The 22624-nt window shown below is 42.6% G+C and overlaps 1 protein-coding gene across 2 annotated transcripts in view; it reads left to right on the top strand.

Moving 5' to 3' along the window:
• Nucleotides 1-22624, top strand: part of PGAP1 (post-GPI attachment to proteins inositol deacylase 1) — a 1296519-nt gene that overhangs the window by 624991 nt on the left and 648904 nt on the right. For both annotated transcript variants that reach the window (XM_040441657.1, XM_040441658.1), the window contains exon 14: nt 7678-7753. In XM_040441657.1, the coding sequence (XP_040297591.1) occupies nt 7678-7753 (76 nt within the window). The remainder of the gene's footprint in view (nt 1-7677; nt 7754-22624) is intronic.

Genomic DNA, 22624 nt, shown 5'->3' on the forward strand with positions numbered 1-22624 from the left:
GAGGAGCACTATTACTGTTGTGGGCACCCTGGCACAGTATCAGCTTAGCTCAATTATTTTTGGGGGACATTACGTTTATAATATCAGTGTTAGGCCTCATGCACACGACCCTTTTTTTTTGCGGTCCGCAAAAACGGGTTCCTGTTTTTCCGTGATCCGTGACCGTTTTTTCGTCTGTGGGTCTTCCTTGATTTTTGGAGGATCCACGGACATGAAAAAAAAAGTCGTTTTGGTGTCCGCCTGGCCGTGCGGAGCCAAACGGATCCGTCCTGAATTACAATGCAAGTCAATGGGGACGGATCCGTTTGACGTTGACACAATATGGTGCAATTTCAAACGGATCCGTCCCCCATTGACTTTCAATGTAAAGTCAGGAGTTAATATACCATAGGATCAGAGTTTTCTCCAATCCGATGGTATATTTTAACTTGAAGCGTCCCCATCAGCATGGAAGCTCCTCCTACTGGTAAGTGACAGATCATTAAGCAATGCGCCGCACAGACCTGTCACTTACCAGTAGGAGGAGCTCCCGGCCGGACACAGACAGCGCAGCAGCCAGCAGGTAAGTATGATGCTTCTAATATTGTAATATTGCTAAGTAACCATGGCAACCAGGCCTGCAGTAGCGTCCTGGTTGCCATGGTTATCGATCGGAGCCCCAGAGCGATTAAACTGGGACTCCGATCGGAATCTCCGCTGCCACCAATGATCGGGAGGGGGGGGGGGGGGGCGCACACTGGCCACCAATGATATGTCAATAGAGGGAGGGGGGGAGGCCGCACACTGGCCACCAATGATATTACAATAGGGGGGGGGCGGGGGGGCCGCACACTGGCCACCAATGATATTCAAACTGGGGAGGGAGGGGGGTCTGCCCCCTGCTGCCTGGCAGCTCCTGATCTCTTATAGGGGGCTATGATATGCACAATTAACCCCTCAGGTGCAGCACCTGAGGGGTTAATTGTGCGGATGACAGCCCCCTGTAAGAGATCGGGTGCTGCCAGGCAGCAGGGGGCAGTCATGTACACAGTTCGTAGTATATTCTAACTAGAAGCGTCTCTGTGTTAGAATATACTATCGGAAAACTCATCTCTGAAAAAGCTTTTATGCAGACGGATCTTCGGATCCGTCTGTATGAAAGTAACCTACGGCCACGGATCACGGACGCGGATGCCAATCTTGTGTGCATCCGTGTTCTTTCACGGACCCATTGACTTGAATGGGTCCGTGAACCGTTGTCCGCCAAAAAAATAGGACAGGTCTTATTTTTTTGACGGACAGGAAACACGGATCACGGATGCGGCTGCAAAACGGTGCATTTTCCGATTTTTCCACGGACCCATTGAAAGTCAATGGGTCCGCGAAAAAAAACGGAAAACGGCACAACGGCCACGGATGCACACAACGGTCGTGTGCATGAGGCCTTAGAGACACTATTTGCTGGGCGCAGTTATTTCTTTAGGGAACTGTGTTCCAATAGTAATTTTAGGGGACACTACCTGCACGTATTTTCAGGGGGACTGTTTCTGCAGTATAGTGTTGGGGAGCACAGTGGGTACAGTGTGGCAGGATGATGGAAGAGTAGGAAACAAAGATTTCAGTCAAACTCTGTAGAGACAAGAGATGGCTGAAAGAAATCATCACAGAGAATGTCTACATCAGGGATACAAGAGGTATGTGGCACTGTATTACGCTTACCCTGTAGCACTGTATGTAATGTTTTCCAAGTATTCTATGTCTTTAAGGCCTCATGTACACGAACATATTTTCTTTCTGTGTGCGTTCCGTTTTTTTTTTTACGGGCCATATATGGAAACATTCATTTCAATGGGTCCGCAAAAAAACAGAAGTTACTCCGTGACCATTTCTTTTCCGTATTTCCGTATCGCAAAAAAATAGAACATGTCCTATTATTGTCTGCATTTTATGAACAAGGACAGTACTGTTCTATTAGGGGCCAGTTGTTCCGTTCCGCAAATTACGGAATGCACACGGACGTCATACATATTTTTTGCGGACTTCCTAACAGGCTGAAAGGAAGTGGGAATTTGGCCTGTGGGCGTTGCCATTTCAATTTTTGCCTCAGGCAGCAGGAAGGCTAGCTATTTCCCTGCCCCTTACCACACACCACTGAGGGAAAGGGGGCCCAAGCTGAACTCTTGCACAAGGGCCTATGAGCTATGCCACTGTGTATCCATATGTAAGCTTAGAAATGTGTGTCTGTGTGTGTCCGGATATAAATGTACCGGTAAATGTATCTGTGTCTGCATATAAATGTATGTTTGTGTGTGTCTGTATATAAATGTATGTATGTGTGTATATAAAAGTGTGTGTCAGCACAGAAATGTATGTGTCTGTCTGTATAAATGTATCTGTATGTATATAGATGAATATGTCTGTGCTTGTCTGTATATAAATATATGTCTGTGTCTTTTAGCAATTTAGGACAAGTCCCAAACTAGTGGGCTTTACTTTGCTTGTTTGTGGGATTCAAATTGGTTATTGGTCTTCCCCTGTGCCAAGGATACATGGCTGGCCTAAGAATTAAAGAATAAGACAACTTTCTTGTGTAATGGATTCTCTGCCAGGTGTATCCCATGGAACTCTTTTATTAGCTGTAACCTGTGAGGCCTACTTCCCCACAAATTTCAATACAGCAAATTAGAAGCATTTATTAAAGAGTAACTAAACTTCTAAATAAAATTTTAATACCCAAAGCTCACCGTTCCCTGTGCGCTTAAAATTCACTTCTCTATACACCGCTGACAGCTCTTGCCCATGCCCCACGGAGGTTTACTAACTCCTGGCATAGTACATGGGTACCCTGTACCCATGTGCTATGCCAGGATTAGCTGAACGGAGCGGCTCCTGCCTGTGCCTGCTTCACTAAGCTAAGAGCTGACATGCAGGACTCAGCATAGCGGAGTTGTCAGGATTCGCTCCGCTCAGCTAATCCTAGCATAGCACATGGGTACAGGGCACCCATGTGCTATGCAAGGAGTTAGTAAACCTCCGTGGGGCACGGGCAAGTGTAGCAATATGCACTCCTGCCCGTACACACTGCTACTGTGGCGCCATTCATAAAATGTCATGTCCGTACTCCATACACCGCTGAGCTGTCAGCGGTGTACAGAGAAGTGAATTTTAAGCGCACAGGGAATGGTGCGCTTTGGGGGCGGGGGGAGTGTATGAAAAAACATTAATAAAGTATCTTAGAAAAAGTGTTATTATGTCATTAGGAACATCTTATTAAAATTTTATTCAAAAGTTTAGTTACTCTTTAACCACCTCCGGACCGCCGTACGCAGCGACGCGTCCTGGAGGTGGTTGATTGATTCCGCCTGGACGCACCGGCGCGTCCTCTCGCGAGACGCGAGATTTCCTGTGAACGCGCGCACACAGGCGCGCGCGTTCACAGGATCGGAACGGTAAGCAAGTGGATCTCCAGCCTGCCAGCGGCGATCGTTCGCTGGCAGGCTGGAGATGTGATTTTTTTAACCCTAACAGGTATATTAGACGCTGTTTTGATAACAGCGTCTAATATACCTGCTACCTGGTCCTCTGGTGGTCCCTTTTGTTTGGATCGACCACCAGAGGACACAGATAGCTCAGCAATATGTAGCACCAAGCACCACACTACACTACACCCCCCCTGTCACTTATTAACCCCTTATTAGCCCCTGATCACCCCATATAGACTCCCTGATCACCCCCCTGTCATTGATTACCCCCCTGTCATTGATCACCCCCCTGTAAAGCTCCATTCAGACGTCCGCATGATTTTTACGGATCCACTGATAGATGGATCGGATCCGCAAAACGCATACGGACGTCTGAATGGAGCCTTACAGGGGCGTGATCAATGACTGTGGTGATCACCCCATATAGACTCCCTGATCACCCCCCTGTCATTGATTACCCCCCTGTCATTGATCACCCCCCTGTAAAGCTCCATTTAGACGTCCGCATGATTTTTACGGATCCACTGATAGATGGATCGGATCCGCAAAACGCATACGGACGTCTGAATGGAGCCTTACAGGGGCGTGATCAATGACGGTGGTGATCACCCCATATAGACTCCCTGATCACCCCCCTGTCATTGATCACCCCCCTGTAAAGCTCCATTCAGACGTCCGCATGATTTTTACGGATCCACTGATAGATGGATCGGATCCGCAAAACACATACAGGCGTCTGAATGGAGCCTTACAGGGGGGGTGATCACCCCATATAGACTCCCTGATCACCCCCCTGTCATTGATCACCCCCCTGTCATTGATCACCCCCCTGTCATTGATCACCACCCTGTAAGGCTCCATTCAGACATTTTTTTGGCCCAAGTTAGCGGAAATTATTTTTTTTTTTCTTACAAAGTGTCATATTCCACTAACTTGTGTCAAAAAATAAAATCTCACATGAACTCACCATACCCCTCACGGAATCCAAATGCGTAAAGATTTTTAGACATTTATATTCCAGACTTCTTCTCACGCTTTAGGGCCCCTAGAATTCCAGGGCAGTATAAATATCCCACATGTGACCCCATTTCGGAAAGAAGACACCCCAAGGTATTCCGTGAGGGGCATATTGAGTCCATGAAAGATTGAAATTTTTGTCCCAAGTTAGCGGAAAGGGAGACTTTGTGAGAAAAAAATAAATAAAATAAAATTCCGCTAACTTGTGCCAAAAAAAAAAAATTTCTATGAACTCGCCATGCCCCTCATTGAATACCTTGGGGTGTCTTCTTTCCAAAATGGGGTTACATGTGGGGTATTTATACTGCCCTGGCATTCTAGGGGCCCTAAAGCGTGAGGAGAAGTCTGGGATCCAAATGTCTAAAAATGCCCTAATAAAATGAATGTGGGCCCCTTTGCGCATCTAGGCTGCAAAAAAGTGTCGCACATGTGGTATCGCCGTACTCAGGAGTACTTTTGTGTGGCACTTTTTTGCAGCCTAGGTGGGCAAAGGGGCCCACATTCCAAAGAGCACCTTTCGGATTTCACCGGTCATTTTTTACACATTTTGATTTCAAACTACTTACCACACATTTGGGCCCCTAGAATGCCAGGGCAGTATAACTACCCCACAAGTGACCCCATTTTGGAAAGAAGACACCCCAAGGTATTCGCTGATGGGCATAGTGAGTTCATAGAAGTTTTTATTTTTTGTCACAAGTTAGTGGAATATGAGACTTTGTAATAAAAAATAAAAAAATCATCATTTTCCACTAACTTGTGACAAAAAATAAAAAGTTCTATGAACTCACTATGCCCATCAGCGAATACCTTAGGGTGTCTACTTTCCGAAATGGGGTCATTTGTGGGGTGTTTGTACTGTCTGGGCATTGTAGAACCTCAGGAAACATGACAGGTGCTCAGAAAGTCAGAGCTGCTTCAAAAAGCGGAAATTCACATTTTTGTACCATAGTTTGTAAACGCTATAACTTTTTCCCAAACCATTTTTTTTTTACCCAAACATTTTTTTTTAATCAAAGACATGTAGAACAATAAATTTAGAGAAAAATTTATATATGGATGTCGTTTTTTTTGCAAAATTTTACAACTGAAAGTGAAAAATGTCATTTTTTTGCAAAAAAAATCGTTAAATTTTGATTAATAACAAAAAAAAGTAAAAATGTCAGCAGCAATGAAATACCACCAAATGAAAGCTCTATTAGTGAGAAGAAAAGGAGGTAAAATTCATTTGGGTGGTAAGTTGCATGACCGAGCAATAAACGGTGAAAGTAGGGTAGGTCAGAAGTGTAAAAAGTGGCCTGGTCTTTAAGGATGTTTAAGCTATAGGGGCTGAGGTGGTTAAAGCAACCAATTATACCAGTATATTAGAAAAATACATTTAGACATTACTTGCAGGCGTACATACGAGGCATTGCAAAAACATATTTTCTAAATTTAATTATACTGTATCTTGCTATCTCAGTAGTTCCTCTATTTGCAAATACAGCAAAATCAAAGTTCCTTAAAATGATATTTGCGAAGCAGTGTCTGTGTGTGTCTATATAAATATGTGTGTGTTTGTATGTAAATGTGTCTGTATTTAAATGTTGCTCCTGGAGGCACATTTGCATATTATAATACATCAATTTTCTCAAGAATGTTCAACTATCAAGTCTCAGGTGATATAGTTTTATTATGACATATGTGATGGCAGAACCCCTTCAGATGCCCAATGTTAATTAGACCCCCATTCAGACCTCAGACCAGACCCCCAATGGTAAGAACCCCATTCAGACCTCAGATTAGACCCACAATCAGACCTCAGATCATCCCCTCATGTTAAGCAGACCTTAGATCAGACAGAAAAAAAATCAACTCACCTCTCCTGCTTTGGACAATGGCATCACTTCTGAGATCCAGCACTCTTTCTACTGCAATATTCTGTGAGCTGGCATCGCACAGCATAAGATCGCAGTGCACACCGAAGTCATTATGCTGTGCTCAGGTCACAGCACAACGTGTGGAGCCCTGCAGGAGAAGACCAGGAAGTGGTCAGTACAAAGCACGTACAGGGAGCGCTGCATTCACAGCTTTCCAGCCCTGCTGTACTAATGACCGCTTCCATAATTAAAGCATTCATTAGTATTCATCCCATAAAATGCACTGATATCCATCCCCCCCCCCTACTTTAGGGGAAAATAAGTGTGTCTTATAGAGCGAAAAATATGATATATAAAATTTAAATCACCCCCTTTTCCCATAATAGAAAAATAAAGATCAAATGCACTGCCATGTCCCCATATGCGCAAACTATTAAAATATAAATATATTTATTCTATGTGGTGAACATCATAAGAAAAGAAAAAATCTAAATGGGCAGTTACTTTACCTCCCAAAAAAATGAATAAAGAGCGATCACAACTCCCCCACCCAAAAATAAATAAAAAATGGTATCAGTAGCTCTCACATCCGTAGACATAAATATAATGTTGAATTTTTATTTATTTTTTAAGTATTAAATCAGAAGAAAAACTATATAAATGTTGTATTTCTGTAATTGTACAGTTCCAGAGAATCAATGAAATAGGTAACTTTTATCACATAGGGAACAATGTAAAAATGAAACACAAAAATCTATGGTGCAATTGCTTTTTTTTCCAATTCAATCCCATTTAGATTTTTTTTTTACAGCTTTTCACTACCTCATATGCAACATTAAATGACTTTAGAAACTGCAACTTGTCCTGCATAAAAAAAACACACCCTCTTACATCTCTATAAACAGAAAAATAAAAAAGTTATGGCTGTGGGAAGGCAGGGAACAAAAAATAAAAACGCAAAAATGCCACTTCATCAAAGGGTAAAGGCCAAATCTGGCTTAAGCAATTAATATGTAAATTCAATAAAGTTTAACTACATGTTGGCTGTCTTGCACTGTGTTTTCTTAGGTGGGTGGCATTGACGTTTCATAAGTGCAGCCAGTTATGTATTTTTTTTTTGCATACACAGATGTTAACATTGGCAGGAATGCACTAATATGGGGATATAGGGTTGCCATTTTAGTTTTCATTGTATAAAATGGCACACAGTATCATAAAATTCTGTTGTGGTGAACTGCTGTATTTTTGTATAGCTGATATAGACTTTGGCACAATTATATATTTGTGGGTGTGCATGCTTTTGCTAGATTTAATATTTTAAAACATTTTTGTTTCATTAGTTTTCAGTGGAGTGTGAATTCATAAATGAAGAACTGAGAACCACACAGTTGCCTGTTCCATATGCATTTCCATTTGGTATGTACAAGTTATCAAGATTTTAGCATAAATAAGTGCTTGCTAGCAACAAAAGAAATTTGTCCAAAACAATTAAAAATTTCGGACACGCCCTGCAATAGGCTAAAATATTTATTTTTTATTTTTTATTCGGTAGTCTGGTCCTTCTGCCTCTGTTCATGAACAAACTGCAGTGGGGATGTGCCACTATATGGCTGCAGCAGTAAGTTCCATACATCAGCATGTCACTGTATCATGTATTTTAGATTACTGCAAGGCTTGTCCGAGATTTTTCCTTATCTCAGACAACCCCTTTGAGTACCTTTTACAGAGTTTTCCCAGACTTTTACATTATTTGTGATCTGATCGGCTGGAGTCCTACACCCAGCACCCCTGCCAATTTAGAGATCTTTGAGGTAGCACAGAAAACGCTGGTTCGTTTACTGCTGCTTCGTCATCTCCTCCTTTGTCCTCCTCTTTCGCAGCTTCTGAACCAATGTGCAATAGTTGGTCACACCTTTAAAAAAAAAAAGTGTCAACAAAGCACAGACCCGCATATAAATATGTTCCAAATACTTTAATTATACTCACAAGATCGTAGTCTTTGAACATTGTATAAAACATATGGTAGTGCCCAACCCAGGTTTCGCTCATGCTTCAGTTGGGGCGTTTTAGTTTCACTTTCAGATATGGGCGTCATTTATCTTCACATCATAACCTCCCACGCGAAGATAAATACCGCCCATATCTGAAAGTGAAACTAAAACGCCACAGACGAAGCATGATCGAAACTTGGGTCGGGCATTACCATATGTTTTATACAATGTTCAAGACTACGATCTTGTGAGTATAATAAAAGTATTTGGAACCCATTTGTGGGTCTGTGCTATGTCGACACTTTTCTTTAAAGGTGTGAGAAGCAAATCTACTATTGCACGTTGGTTCAGAGACTTAGAAGCTACAAAGGAGGAGATAAGAGGAAGCAGCAATAAAAAAAATGCATTTTCTGTGTTACCTCAAAGATCTCTTAATTATAGTGTGGCCCCTAACCCCTCTATATACTGTATTTAGACTAAAGGTGTTTGGGACCACAGCTCACACTAGCACCCATTTAGATACACTAAATAATTTTTTATAGTTGTAATTTTAGATAGGTACACTTCACCTGGGATTATTCAGAGATTTTTGGACATCTATATATAATTTATTTGAACACCACTTATATGTGGCTTAGCACAGCTGAGTACATATTTTCATAAAACCAAAAGTATACAACACAAATATATATTTAGAAAAAAACATATAAAACCATAAGCCTAAAAAAATATATGATATAAAATCTTAAAGACGAGATCCTATTGTTCTGTTGTCTGTCAAACACCCACTTTTCGGTTGTTTGTACACTGCTCAAAAAAATAAAGGGAACACAAAAATAACACATCCTAGATCTGAATTAATTAAATATTCTTCTGAAATACTTTGTTCTTTACATAGTTGAATGTGCTGACAACAAAATTACACAAAAATAACAAAATGGAAATCAAATTTTTCAACCCATGGAGGTCTGGATTTGGAGTCACACTCAAAATTAAAGTGGAAAAACACACTACAGGCTGATCCAACTTTGATGTAATGTCCTTAAAACAAGTCAAAATGAGGCTCAGTAGTGTGTGTGGCCTCCACGTGCCTGTATGACCTCCCTACAACGCCTGTGCATGCTCCTGATGAAGTGGCGGACGGTCTCCTGAGGGATCTCCTCCCAGACCTGGACTAAAGCATCTGCCAACTCCTGGACAGTCTGTGGTGCAACGTGACGTTGGTGGATAGAGCGAGACATGATGTCCCAGATGTGCTCAATTGGATTCAGGTCTGGGGAACGGGCGGGCCAGTCCATAGCATCAATGCCTTCATCTTGCTGGAACTGCTGACACACTCCAGCCACATGAGGTCTAGCATTGTCTTGCATTAGGAGGAACCCAGGGCCAACCGCACCAGCATATGGTCTCACAAGGGGTCTGAGGATCTCATCTCGGTACCTAATGGCAGTCAGGCTACCTCTGGCGAGCACATAGAGGGCTGTGCGGCCCTCCAAAGAAATGCCACCCCACACCATTACTGACCCAATGCCAAACCAGTCATGCTGGAGGATGTTTCAGGCAGCAGAACGTTCTCCACGGCGTCTCAAGACTCTGTCACGTCTGTCACATGTGCTCAGTGTGAACCTGCTTTCATCTGTGAAGAGCACAGGGCGCTAGTGGCGAATTTGCCAATCTTGGTGTTCTCTGGCAAATGCCAAACGTCCTGCACGGTGTTGGGCTGTAAGCACAACCCCCACCTGTGGACGTCGGGCCCTCATATCACCCTCATGGAGTCTGTTTCTGACCGTTTGAGCAGACACATGAACATTTGTGGCCTACTGGAGGTCATTTTGCAGGGCTCTGGCAGTGCTCCTCCTGTTCCTCCTTGCACAAAGGCGGAGGTAGCGGTCCTGCTGCTGGGTTGTTGCCCTCCTACGGCCTCCTCCACGTCTCCTGATGTACTGGCCTGTCTCCTGGTAGCGCCTCCATGCTCTGGACACTACGCTGACAGACACAGCAAACCTTCTTGCCACAGCTCGCATTGATGTGCCATCCTGGATAAGCTGCACTACCTGAGCCACTTGTGTGGGTTGTAGACTCCATCTCATGCTACCACTAGAGTGAAAGCACCGCCAGCATTCAAAAGTGACCAAAACATCAGCCAGGAAGCATAGGAACTGAGAATTGGTCTGTGGTCACCACCTGCAGAATCACTCCTTTATTGGGGGTGTCTTGCTAATTGCCTATAATTTCCACCTGTTGTCTATCCCATTTGCACAACAGCATGTGAAATTGATTGTCACTCAGTGTTGCTTCCTAAGTGGACAGTTTGATTTCACAGAAGTGTGATTGACTTGGAGTTACATTGTGTTGTTTAAGTGTTCCCTTTATTTTTTTGAGCAGTGTATATATTGTGTGTGTGGCGGACACCTGAACAGCAACTTTGTCTCAATATTGTGGCTTGCTGTTATGAAGATTCCATCAACATGTTTGACAGTGCCCAGAGTCTCTTAAAGTGTCCGTCTTTACAGCTGTTTCTTTTTGTCTTTATTTTTATTCTTGGTTATAGAAATCAAATGTCTATGGATATTTCACCTCCTTAGATCTTTTGTTTTGTTGGTATGTAAACAGTATTAGGTGTCTTTAATGAGATATATGTTTATCACATGCCAGGCGGCTATTATGTTGTTTGGTTTGGCCGCTTATACACCTATTAGGTTTTCTATTCAATTTTGATGGTAAGGTATACAATTACAATCCTCATATTACTCACTGGTGGTGGTATAGTGTGGAGGGAGTCTTATTCCTTGATCGGATGGTAGAATATTGTATCTTACCTTCGTGTCTTTCTGCGAGGAGATAGTCAATTACCCATTCAGATCCTGTGAGCTGGTGTCACACCAGCTCACAGACCCATGACGTACATGTACTTCATGGGGATCGGGCGGGTGACGGAGCTGCATGCGTCGGCATCGGTGAAATCACCGATGCCGGCGCATTAACCATTCATGTGCCGCAGTCAGCCGTGCTGCTGTGACGGGGACCCGATGGCATGGAAGGCAGCCCGATGCCTTCCGGTGGAGAGCCTGTATTGGAATGCATTGTAAAGGGGATCAGACCCCCAAAAGTTGAAGTTCCAAAGTGGGACAAAAAAATAAAGTGAAAAAAAAGTTGAAAAAATAAAGTTTCCCCCCAAAAAATTAAAAGTTTCAAGTAACATAGTATATAAGGCCGAAAAAATACATTTGTCCATCCAGTTCGGCCTGTCATCCTGCAAGTTGATCCAGAGGAAGGCAAAAAAAAAAAAACTTGGGAGGTAGAAGCCAATTTTTCCCACTTTAGGGGAATAAAAAATTCCTTCCCGACTCCAATCAGGCAATCAGAATAACTCCCTGGATCAACGACCCCTCTCTAGTAGCTATAGCCTGTAATATTATTACACTCCAGAAATACATCCAGGCCCCTCTTGAATTCCTTTATTGTACTCACTATCACCACCTCCTCAGGCAGAGAGTTCCATAGTCTCACTGCTCTTACCGTAAAGAATCCTCTTCTATGTGTGGTAAGGTGAACAGAAAGGTGTATGGTAAAGTCCTGGAAGGGGTGTATATCCCACCCAGCTTCCTCAACTGGGTGAGGTAAATAAAATCCAGGACAGGTTTTCCCCTAGCCTGAGGGATCCCAGCTGAAGCCAGCTGGGATCATCAAGGGGAAATAAAGCACAGTCCATGCAGTCAGTCTGAGGAGAGTAATGCCTGGAGAAAGCCTGGGAAGATGGCTGCGCTAGAAAAGCAGAGTTCTCTGTGTGACCTGTGTTCAATAGGTGAGCTAGGATCCTTTTTGTATTAGCCACGGCCAAGACGGGCAGGTGTTTATTTCAGTTTGGTTTATGTTTTGTGGTGCTGGTCCTTCACCTTACCCAGTGAATTATAACTGGGATTGCCTGTATTGCCGGAGTCTGATAAATAAAGCAGCATTTGGACTTGAACCCTGTGGTCTGTCATCGCCGCCCAGCCTGAGAGTGTAACCCCTTACAATTGGTGTCGGATGCGGGCAGGCGTACCTGCTAAAAAGGCAACAGTCGGTTGCTAAGGGCAACGGTGTGACAGTAAATGATTTAATGTCCTGGGTGACTAAGCTTTACAAAGTTCACCAAATACCATGGAGGAAATGATGAAGATGTTGTTACAGGCCAATCTGGAGGAAAGGAAAAGACATGCTGAGGATAAAAAGAGACATGAAGAAGCCTTACGTGTCCAGCAACAGGGTAATGCGCAGCAACAACAGACCATGGCACAGCAGCAGGAAACTAATCGTTTGTTGATGGAGCAGATTGCTGCAATAAGAGAGACTGCTGTAACTCCAGCCCCACAAGTGGAGGTAAGCCCCCCAGAGACTTTGAATGTGAGGAGGGTTGTGCAGCGGGCCTTGCAAAAACTGACACTTGATGATGATATCGAGGCCTATCTGACCGTATTTGAGAGGGTGGCGGAAAGAGAAAGGCTGCCAATAGCAGAGTGGGCAGAGGTCCTTGCGCCCTTTTTGTCTGGCGAACCACAAAAGGCCTACTATGACCTCAGGGAGCAGGATGTCCGGGACTATGTCAAATTAAAAATGGAGATCCTGTTTCGTTTGGGCGTTACACCAGCGGTTCGTGCCCGGAGGGTCCACACGTGGAGCTACACCATGGACAAGCCTGCCCGATCTCAGATGTTTGACCTCCTCCATCTTGTACGGAAGTGGCTGGAACCTGAGACTTCTACACCAGACCAGATTGTGGAGAAAGTAATGGTGGATCACTACTTTAGAGCCCTCCCAGCGGAGCTGCAACGGTGGGTCGGACACGGAGACCCCAAAACTGCGGATCAGCTCGTAAACCTGGTGGAAAGGTTCCTGTCGACTGAGGACTACCTCTGTGATGTCCCTACCACACCAACACCTACCCGGAGTGCCCGACCTGTGTCATCTGTGGGTAAGAGAGTTTCGGTTATTGGGGGTGTGTGGAAGGGTGCAAGAGGGAATAAGGCTCTAGAGGTTGGGCGTGGGCATAAGACTGAGTCTCCCGGGCAGTCGGGACCCGGAGAGGTTTTCTCACCTAGAAGACCTGGGGCGACCCAGTGCTGGAGGTGCCGTGAGTGGGGACACATTGCTGCCTATTGCCCTCTGACCTCAGAGCCCATGGAGTATGCCGGGAGCCGGAGACAGTCGCTGTATGTGGTGCCAGTGTGTGCGGCCTCCCCAGGACTAGAGACTGAGCCGCAGATGTGTACCCTGATGATAAATGACTGCTCCGTCAGGGCTCTGTTGGACTCCGGTAGTCTGGTCACCTTAGTGCATGCCAGCTTCGTGGCTGGTAATTATGTGCCGGACAAAAGAGTAAGTGTGCTGTGCATCCATGGGGATGCAAAATCCTACCCGGTGGCTTGCGTTAAGCTGGAGACTCCGGCTGGGACTGTATCCTATGAAGTCGGGGTCGTAAAAAAACGTATGCATGATATGATATTGGGCCGGGACTTCCCCTTGTTTTGGAAGTTGTGGGAGAAGAGAAACATTCCTGCAGAATCTGTGCCGTCTTCTTTAAATAATCATTGCTATGGGGGGCCCATTGAATCCAATGGTTTACAGGAAAAGACCATTGAAAACAATGGTGCCGATAAGATGCAAAATGAAGATGTCATGGTAACTGAAATGTCTGATGAAAATATGGGGTTATGTGATGTACCTGATAATGACACTTTTCCATTGCAGGTGTTAGCTGGTGAAGATGAAGCTTCCCCAACTGGGGAAAATGTGTTGGACTTAGGGGTGTCTCGGGGTGACTTTGGTACAAAGCAATTGAGAGACCCTACTCTCATGAGTGCTCACGAAAATGTTACCGTGATAGATGGTTTACCACAGGTACCAGAAGCTGACCAAAAATTTCCGCATTTTGCCATGAATGGAAACCTGCTGCATCGAATTAATAAATGCAACAATGAAATTGTGGAGCAGCTTCTGGTGCCAAAACCCTATAGACGTATGGTACTAGACCTCGCACATAACCACGTACTTGGGGGTCATTTGGGTGTTAGCAAAACACAGGAGAGGGTACTACAAAGATTTTTCTGGCCTGGAGTATACAAGGAAGTGGAAATATACTGTGAGTCCTGCCCAACCTGCCAGATAAGTGCCCCGACCTCACTTTTTCGGAGTCCCTTGGTGACTCTTCCCATCATTGAGGTACCTTTTGAAAGAATTGCCATTGTTGCTGTAATATATTTACCTTGTATTTGCGGCAATGTTGAATATATCAACACAGTTTTAGTCCACTTTGTAGATAGTTGGTAGATGGAGTCCTTTGAAGCGGTATGGGACGTCTTCTAATGCTTGAAAAGGTTGAAGAAAAATCCTCTTCTTGCGTATTTATAAAAACCGCACCGGTAGCCTGGTCTTTATACACATTCCGAAACGCGTCTAGTGTGTATAAAGACCAGGCTACCGGTGCGGATTTTATAAATACGCAAGAAGAGGATTTTTCTTCAACCTTTTCAAGCATTAGAAGACGTCCCATACCGCTTCAAAGGACTCCATCTACCAACTATCTACAAAGTGGACTAAAACTGTGTTGATATATTCAACATTGCCGCAAATACAAGGTAAACTCTGCTGTGTCCACTGCCGCTGTCCCGACAAGTTCAGGCAATTACCAGCTCAGCTCAGCTTTACCAGCTTCCGTTGGCCTGACGGCTCTAGGCGCCTGCGTCACAAACCAGCGATCGTCTATCCGGCTGGACACGTGGGACGCTGAGCGAGCGGGTCTGAAGTCTTGCTCCGCAAGTAACAAGTAAGTGGAGCACTGCTGATCGGAGGAAGTGCGGTTACTATTTGTCAGACGACACTTGAACACAGAGTTTCCCTTGTGGGAAATTACAACAAGGACGCTCCTGAACCTTTCTGGTTCCAACTACCCGGCAAATCGGCATTTAATGTCATGGACATTTGAGCGGTCCAACTGAATACATCTTGCAGCCTCACTCTAGCCATCAGGTCTTATTCTTAGGAGTACTCCAGTTATTTAGGTTTGTGCGTGAGCTCAGCACTTATATACCTATTTCACACATTTACTTATGTATGTATGCTGATATGCTGACACAAAGTCAGTTTGTTTTTGATTTAGTGCATTAATAAAATTTTATGCAAAAATACTGTGAGCCAGCCTATATTACTATTGATTTATTCCTCTTTTTCAGCTGGTAACTGAAAGACTGAGCTCCAGTAGTTTGCTGGTGGAGCCTTTTCTAAATATTTAATAATAGTTTTATTTTTTTATATGTTTTTTTAATAGATATGTGTGTTGTATATTTTTGGTTTTATGAAAATATGTACTCAGCTGTGCTAAGGCACAAATAAGTGGTGTGTTCAAATAAATTGTATATAGAAGTCCAAAAATCTCAGAATAATCCCAGATGAAGTGTGCCTATCTAAAACTACAACTATTCAAATATATGCAATAGGGTGAATTTATATAGATAGAGCACCTGATCCAATACAACCGAAGAGTGAGATCCTATTGTAAGATAAATAATTTTTTATACCCCTGCCAGTTGGCTTTTTTTTAAGTAGTTCCAGCACCAGGAAGAGGTACTGAAACTACAAAACTCTGTCCATGTCCTCTGTGTAGTACACTTAGTTGGTTATTGTAATGCTGCTCTTATTGAAGTAAATGGGAGCAGCACTGCAGTAACCAGCACTGTCTACAACACACTAGACAGGACTATGCATTTATATGCCTAATTCCTCTAGCAGAGCAATAAAAACAGCTACTCTGATGGGGTGGAACCTCTACAGATCACATCTTGCTTGCTTATCCTTAGGATAGACCATGAATATAAAAGTCGTGGAAACCCCCTCTAAGGTTTGCTTATTGCTGTAATATATTTATATGTTATAAAAAATGCTCTTTTTGAAATGTTAAAACTAGAGATTGTCTAATGAAAGAAAATTTTAAAAAGTGTCTTTAAGTGAAAAAGTATAGCTTTTTTTGTGTAAGGTGACCTTTCAGGATCATTTTATCCAACTCCCTTATCTACATCAACCATGATGGGGAAGGAGGCTGGCCTAGTTAACTGATTCATAAAGTCAGCCCCTTTCAAGCACATTGTGTTAAATGCCTGTAGAGATGCTAAAAGAAAATAATAAATTTTTGATAGTAAATACTGGTTAAAGTGAAGAAACACCCATAACCTGCAACCTTTTCTAGTGATCCCTTTAAAGTCCATTCACTGATAGGAATCCTGGTGTTTAAGCATTCCATAGCTAACTTCGGAATCCTGGTGTTTAAGCATTCCATAGCCAACTATATCAGGCACGCAGAGTCTCCACCAGGGAGACCACATAAATATCCGATATCTAGCTGGCTTTCTGATCTTCTCTTTGTAGCTTGGTCCAGTACATTTATTATTGCTGGTGACAACTACACCATTACTTGAGGAGTATTCAAGGTGTGTATATTCTCTGTCATTTCCATACATGATTGCAGTGATTTTTAGCATCAATGCTTAAACAGCAGGACTCCTGTCGGTGAATGGACCTAGGCTGGTTTCACACTTGAGCATATTCGATAAACGCTGTTTACAGGCGTTTTTATCGGGCGTTTTTGAGGCGTATTTTGCAATCGCGCATCGTACGCGCGTTCTTGCTATTGACCACAGAGGCGTACAATGAAAAACAGAGGTGTTACGAGCGACAATATGCCCCAAAGAAGCTCCTGTACTTCTTGGGGCGTAGGGCGTTTTACAGCGCGTTCATACGGGCTGTAAAACGCTCAGGTGAGAACCATGCCCATAGGGAAACATTGGTTTTTGCCTGTTGAGAGTTTTACAGCGCGTAGGAACGCGCTGTAAAACGCTCAGGTGTGAACCTAGGTTGCCTGTTATGCGTGTGTAACCAGTATTTACTATTAAAATTTATTATTTTCTTTTATCTGCAACTCTGTGATAACCTTTCAAGCATGTCACTGACACAGAGAGGGGAAGAAAGCTTGTTGCCTTATACATTAAAAGCTACACTTCCGGGACTGCAAGACAGGAATTAAAAACGGACCATCTGTGGGGTTTAAAAAATGAAATTCTATTAGTGAGTTCCTTTATTTTTTGCATTTTCCTTTCTTTAGACAACCCCTTTAACTTATTCATTTCAATTGACAAGTTTGTAGACCATTGTTTGTCAATGCTTCTAAGCCAGGCATGCTCTACTCAAATGACAGCATAGTACACCCAAGGCTTTGCTTATACTCTGCAACATTATAACCACAGTTTGGGTATGATTATGTTTAGTATGATTAACCACAGTTCTGGTATGATTCCATCCGAAAGCACTTTTCTGTCTTCCTGCCTTAATCAGGTGACGGACGTAGCCAGAAAGACTTGGTTCAGACCAGCCATCCTTCCTGATGCCAGCGCAGTATGATAATTCTACTGAGCATGCATCTGGACCTCTTCAGTTCACTGACGTCACAGATTCTGATCAGTAGGGTATCAAGAAGCCAAGGTGCAATAAAGGAAAATCAAATTTTACCACCATAGCCCCTGATGAATCTCATGGTCTGTACCTGTGGAGGGAACATGTGTTGGGCTTTAGCTTGTATTATTGGCTTTTTGGGTCAGTTGTTTGTGGTTTATATGGTTATTACTGGTGTTATAACCTATGAGGAAACTATGGGGGGCATTTATCAAGACTGATGTTCCAATACACCAGTCTTTATCCCCTGTGCGCTTGAGTAAGATGCTTTTAATTTATAAGGAGGCAGATGCTTCTTAGTAAATGAGGTGCATCTCTGTGATTCTGTGCCAAAAACTCAAATCTGGTATAGATTTAAGCTATTACTTGCAACAGTTATAGTAAATTAGGTGGGCCAAAATAGGTTCCGCCTCTCTCAATATTTTGCTCGGCATCTTTTCTCTCTCCTTCATAAAAGTGGCAAGAATTTGGTCCGAAGCTAAGGAAAACTTCGATTTGCAACGAATCCAAAATTCTTCGCGCTTTGTGGTAACTAAAATGGCTGCTGCATATGTTACAAAGTGAAAATAAGAAGCCCGGGAACGCAAGATAGCCATCCCCTGTGATGTTACAGCCCTATAAAACAGCCACCCCGTGCAGTCTCCGCCATTGTCATGTGAGCTAACCATTGGAAGAGATGTGGCAAGTGCTCATGCACTTGGGACAGTGTTGCTGATAACAATTAATAGAAGAATATTGGATATAATATAATATGCTAGAGCTGATTAATACTCTGTGTTTACTAATAACCTGCAGGAGATTGCAGGCAAGAACAGGAATAAAATGCATATTGCTCCCCCAACCTAACCAGCCAAGCCCCATACCAGCAACAGTCCCTGTTTAACCTCTTAAGGACACAGGGCTTACAGGTACGCCCTGATGTCCTGGTACTTAAGGACACAGGGCGTACCTGTACATCCTGTGTGATTCCGATCACCGCTGCGCGGTGGGCAGTGATCGGAACAAGGTGCCTGCTCAAATCATTGAGCAGGCACCTTGGGTTAATGCCCAGGGGGGTCCTGTGACCCCCCCGATAGCAGCAAACCGCAGGTCAATTCCCAAAGTGGGACAAAAGTGAAAAAAAAAAGTTTAAAAGAAAAAGTTCCCCCCCCCAAAAAATGAAAAGTTTCAAGTAAAAAAAAAAAAAAAGTAAATTCCCCCAAATAAAGTTTAAAAAAAATGGTAAAAAAGGGTATCGCCGCGTGCGTATCGACCGTCTCTATAAACATATCACATGACCTAACCCCTCAGATGAACCCCGTAAAAAAATTAATAAAAAATAAATACTGTGCTAAATAAACAATTTTTTTGTCACCTTGCATCACTAAAAGTACAACAGCAAGCGATCAAAAAGGCTTATGCCCACCAAAATAGTACCAATCTAACCGTCACCTCATCCCGCAAAAAATGAGCCCTACCTAAGACAATCGCCCAAAAAAAAAAGAATATGGAGACACTAAAACATCATTTTTTTTTTGTTTTAAAAAAGCTGTTATTGTGTAAAACTTAAGTAAATTTAAAAAAGTATACATATTAGGTATTGCCGCGTTTATAATAACATGCTCTATAAAAATATCACATGACCTAACCCCTCAGGTGAACACCGTATTAAAAAATATATATAAAAACGGTGTAAAAAAAAGCAATTTTTTGTCACCTTACATCACAAAAAGTGTAATAGCAAGCGATCAAAAAGTCATATGCACCCCAAAATAGTGCCAATCAAACAGTCATCTCATCCTGCAAAAATCAATCAAACCCTACCCAAGATAATCGCCCAAAAACTGAAAAAAAACTATAGCTCTCAGACTATGGAGACACTAAAACATGATTATTTTTTTTTGTTTCAAAAATGAAATCATTGTGTAAAACTTACATAAATAAAAAAAAGTAGACATATTAGGTATCGCCGTGTTCGTAATAACCTGCTCTATAAAAATATCACATGACCTAACCCCTCAGATGAATACCGTAAAAAAATAAAAATAAAAACGGTATAAAGCCATTTTTTGTCACCTTACATCACAAAAAGTGTAATAGCAAGCGATGAAAAAGTCATACGCACCCCAAAATAGTGCCAATCAAACCGTCATCTCATCCCGAAAAAATGAGCTCCTAAACAAGACAGTCGCCCAAAAAATAAATAAAACTATGGCTCTTAGAATGTGGAGACACTAAAGAATCATAAAAAATAAAAAAATCATATTTGGTATTGTCGCGTTCGTGACAACCTGCTCTTTAAAAATACCACATGATCTAACCTGTCAGATGAATGTTGTAAATAACAAAAAATAAAAACGGTGCCAAAACAGCTATTGTTACCTTGCCCCACAAAAAGTGTAATATAGAGCAACCAAAAATCATATATACCCTAAAATAGTACCAACAAAACTGCCATCCTATCCCGTTTCTAAAATGGGGTCACTTTTTTGGAGTTTCTACTCTAGGGGTGCATCAGGGGGGCTTCAAATGGGACATGGTGTCAAAAAACCAGTCCAGCAAAATCTAACTTCCAAAAACCGTATGGCATTCCTTTCCTTCTGCGCCCTGCCGTGTGCCCGTACAGCAGTTTACGACCACATATGGGGTGTTTCTGTAAACTACAGAATCAGAGCCATAAATATTAAGTTTTGTTTGGCTGTTAACCCTTGCTTTCTTACTTGAAAAAAAATTATTAAAATGGAAAATCTGCCAAAAAAGTGAAATTTTATCTCCATTTTCCATGATTTCTTGTGGAACACCTAAAGGGTTAACAAAGTTTGTAAAATCAGTTTTGAATACCTTGAGGAGTGTAGTTTCTAGAATGGCGTCATTTTTGGGTGGTTTCTATTATGTAAGCCTCACAAAGTGACTTCAGACCTGAACTGGTCCTTAAAAAGTGGGTTTTTGAAAATGTCAGAAAAATTTCAAGATTTGCTTCTAAACTTCTAAGCCTTGTAACATCTAGAGGGCTGCAAAAGGAAGCGAAATGGGGGTAAGAGCAGGATAATTGCCCTGCAAACAAATGTGGATTGGGAAATGACTTAAAATAACATAATACATAATAAAGAATACATAAAAATAATAATTAATAATCTTGGAACCAGGAGGTGGAGGTCCAAGTGGAGTAGGAAGTTTAGGAGGCTGTGGAAGAGGCAGAGGCACTGTTTTTTTTTTTTTTTTGGGGGGGGGGTTCTTTAATTTTTTTTAAATTTTCTTTTCTTTTATTTGTCTGTTAATTCTGTGTTCGACCTATAGCTATTGGGGATCCATGCCTGGTTCATTTTAATGAAAATGAGCTTGTCTAAGTTGGCTGTGGACAGGTGGATGTGCCTGTCCGTTGATCACACCCCCTGCCGTGCTAAACACACTTGCCGCAGGGCAGGCCAGCCCAGCACCTAGAGGTGTAAAGAGCAAGCTCAGACCATGTGTCCAATTTGGAGACCCAGAAGTTAAATGGGGCAGACCCATCAGTCATTACGTGCAGACGTGTGCACACGTACTCTTCCACCATGTTGCTGAATTGCTGCCTCCTGCTAAGACGGTCCTTATCAGATAGTGGTGCTGGATTTTGTGGCATACTAACGAAACTTTTCCACATTTCGGCCTTGCTAACCCTCCCTTCTGAGGTGGTGCCGGTACCCCAGCTGCATTGGCGACTTCCTCCTCCTCTGCCTCGTGCTTTCTCTGAGCCCCTGCTGTCAGGTGGGAAGCACGTCTACCAGCATGCGCTTGTATCCATGCATCTTCCGATCACGCTCTAGTGATGTAAGTAAGGACTGCATGTTGTCCTTGTAGTTTTGATCCAGCAGGGTGGCCATGCAGTAAACAGGACTGGTAACAATCAGGACAACTCACCGGTTGTTGCGCAGGGACTGCAGCATGTACTTGCTCATGCGTGCCAGAGGCAATGACAAGCTGTCCTCGGTGCGAGCTGTATTGTCTGTGTTCTCTGTATCCCCCCATCCACGGTCTATTGATGCCTGTCGGGTTATCTAAAGACCAAATGCTTTATATAAAAAAATGAAAAAAAATAATGGATCAAAAGATCAATTATTCAAATGATATTGATCTGTTACATTCAAAAATTAATCAACGTAAATTTCAATAATGTTCAATGATATGCAGTACCCAGAATTTGCCACAATATGGTGCCAACAAAATACTACTCAACCAATACAATAATATTATGCAATACAGCTTTAAAATTGTGAGAGATCTAAAATCAATTGATTATGCGCAGAAACTCGATCAAGAAAATGACAGATACGAGCCCTTGCTCTGCCAAAAGTGATGATCAATCTCAGATAATGGTAGTATTGCAACAAAACTTATAAATTATCGGCTTGATATCAAACTAGGGAATATAAAGATTCCCAACAGAGAAGCTCTCTTGTTATCAATATCAGATCTTGTATTCAGTGATATGCATTCTCACTGAATGCTATTGATACTGATGTAGTGCTAACACTATACTTCCGCAATAAGCAGGGTTTGGCTAAGTATCAAGCCAATTAATTTATATCAATACTGCATAAAACAAGAATATACATTACCCAAGGGTCGAGTGATGTGCAGAGTCAGCTCTCAAGAGTTTTTAATCCAAATCTTTCTCCAGAGATCCCCCTTTCTTCCTTTGTTTTTTTTTTCCCTCCTTTTTTGTGTCCCCCTCCTTTTTGGTATGTGGTTTCTTAACCAACACTTATCAAATGAGCACACCTTCCTAGTTTGGAACTTTCCAATCATTGTTGGATAGGTGTGTGCATTGATAAGGAATGTGATGTCATAACACTACCCA

Source organism: Bufo bufo, chromosome 7 (genome assembly GCF_905171765.1).
Source record: "Bufo bufo chromosome 7, aBufBuf1.1, whole genome shotgun sequence".
NCBI lineage: Eukaryota > Metazoa > Chordata > Amphibia > Anura > Bufonidae > Bufo > Bufo bufo.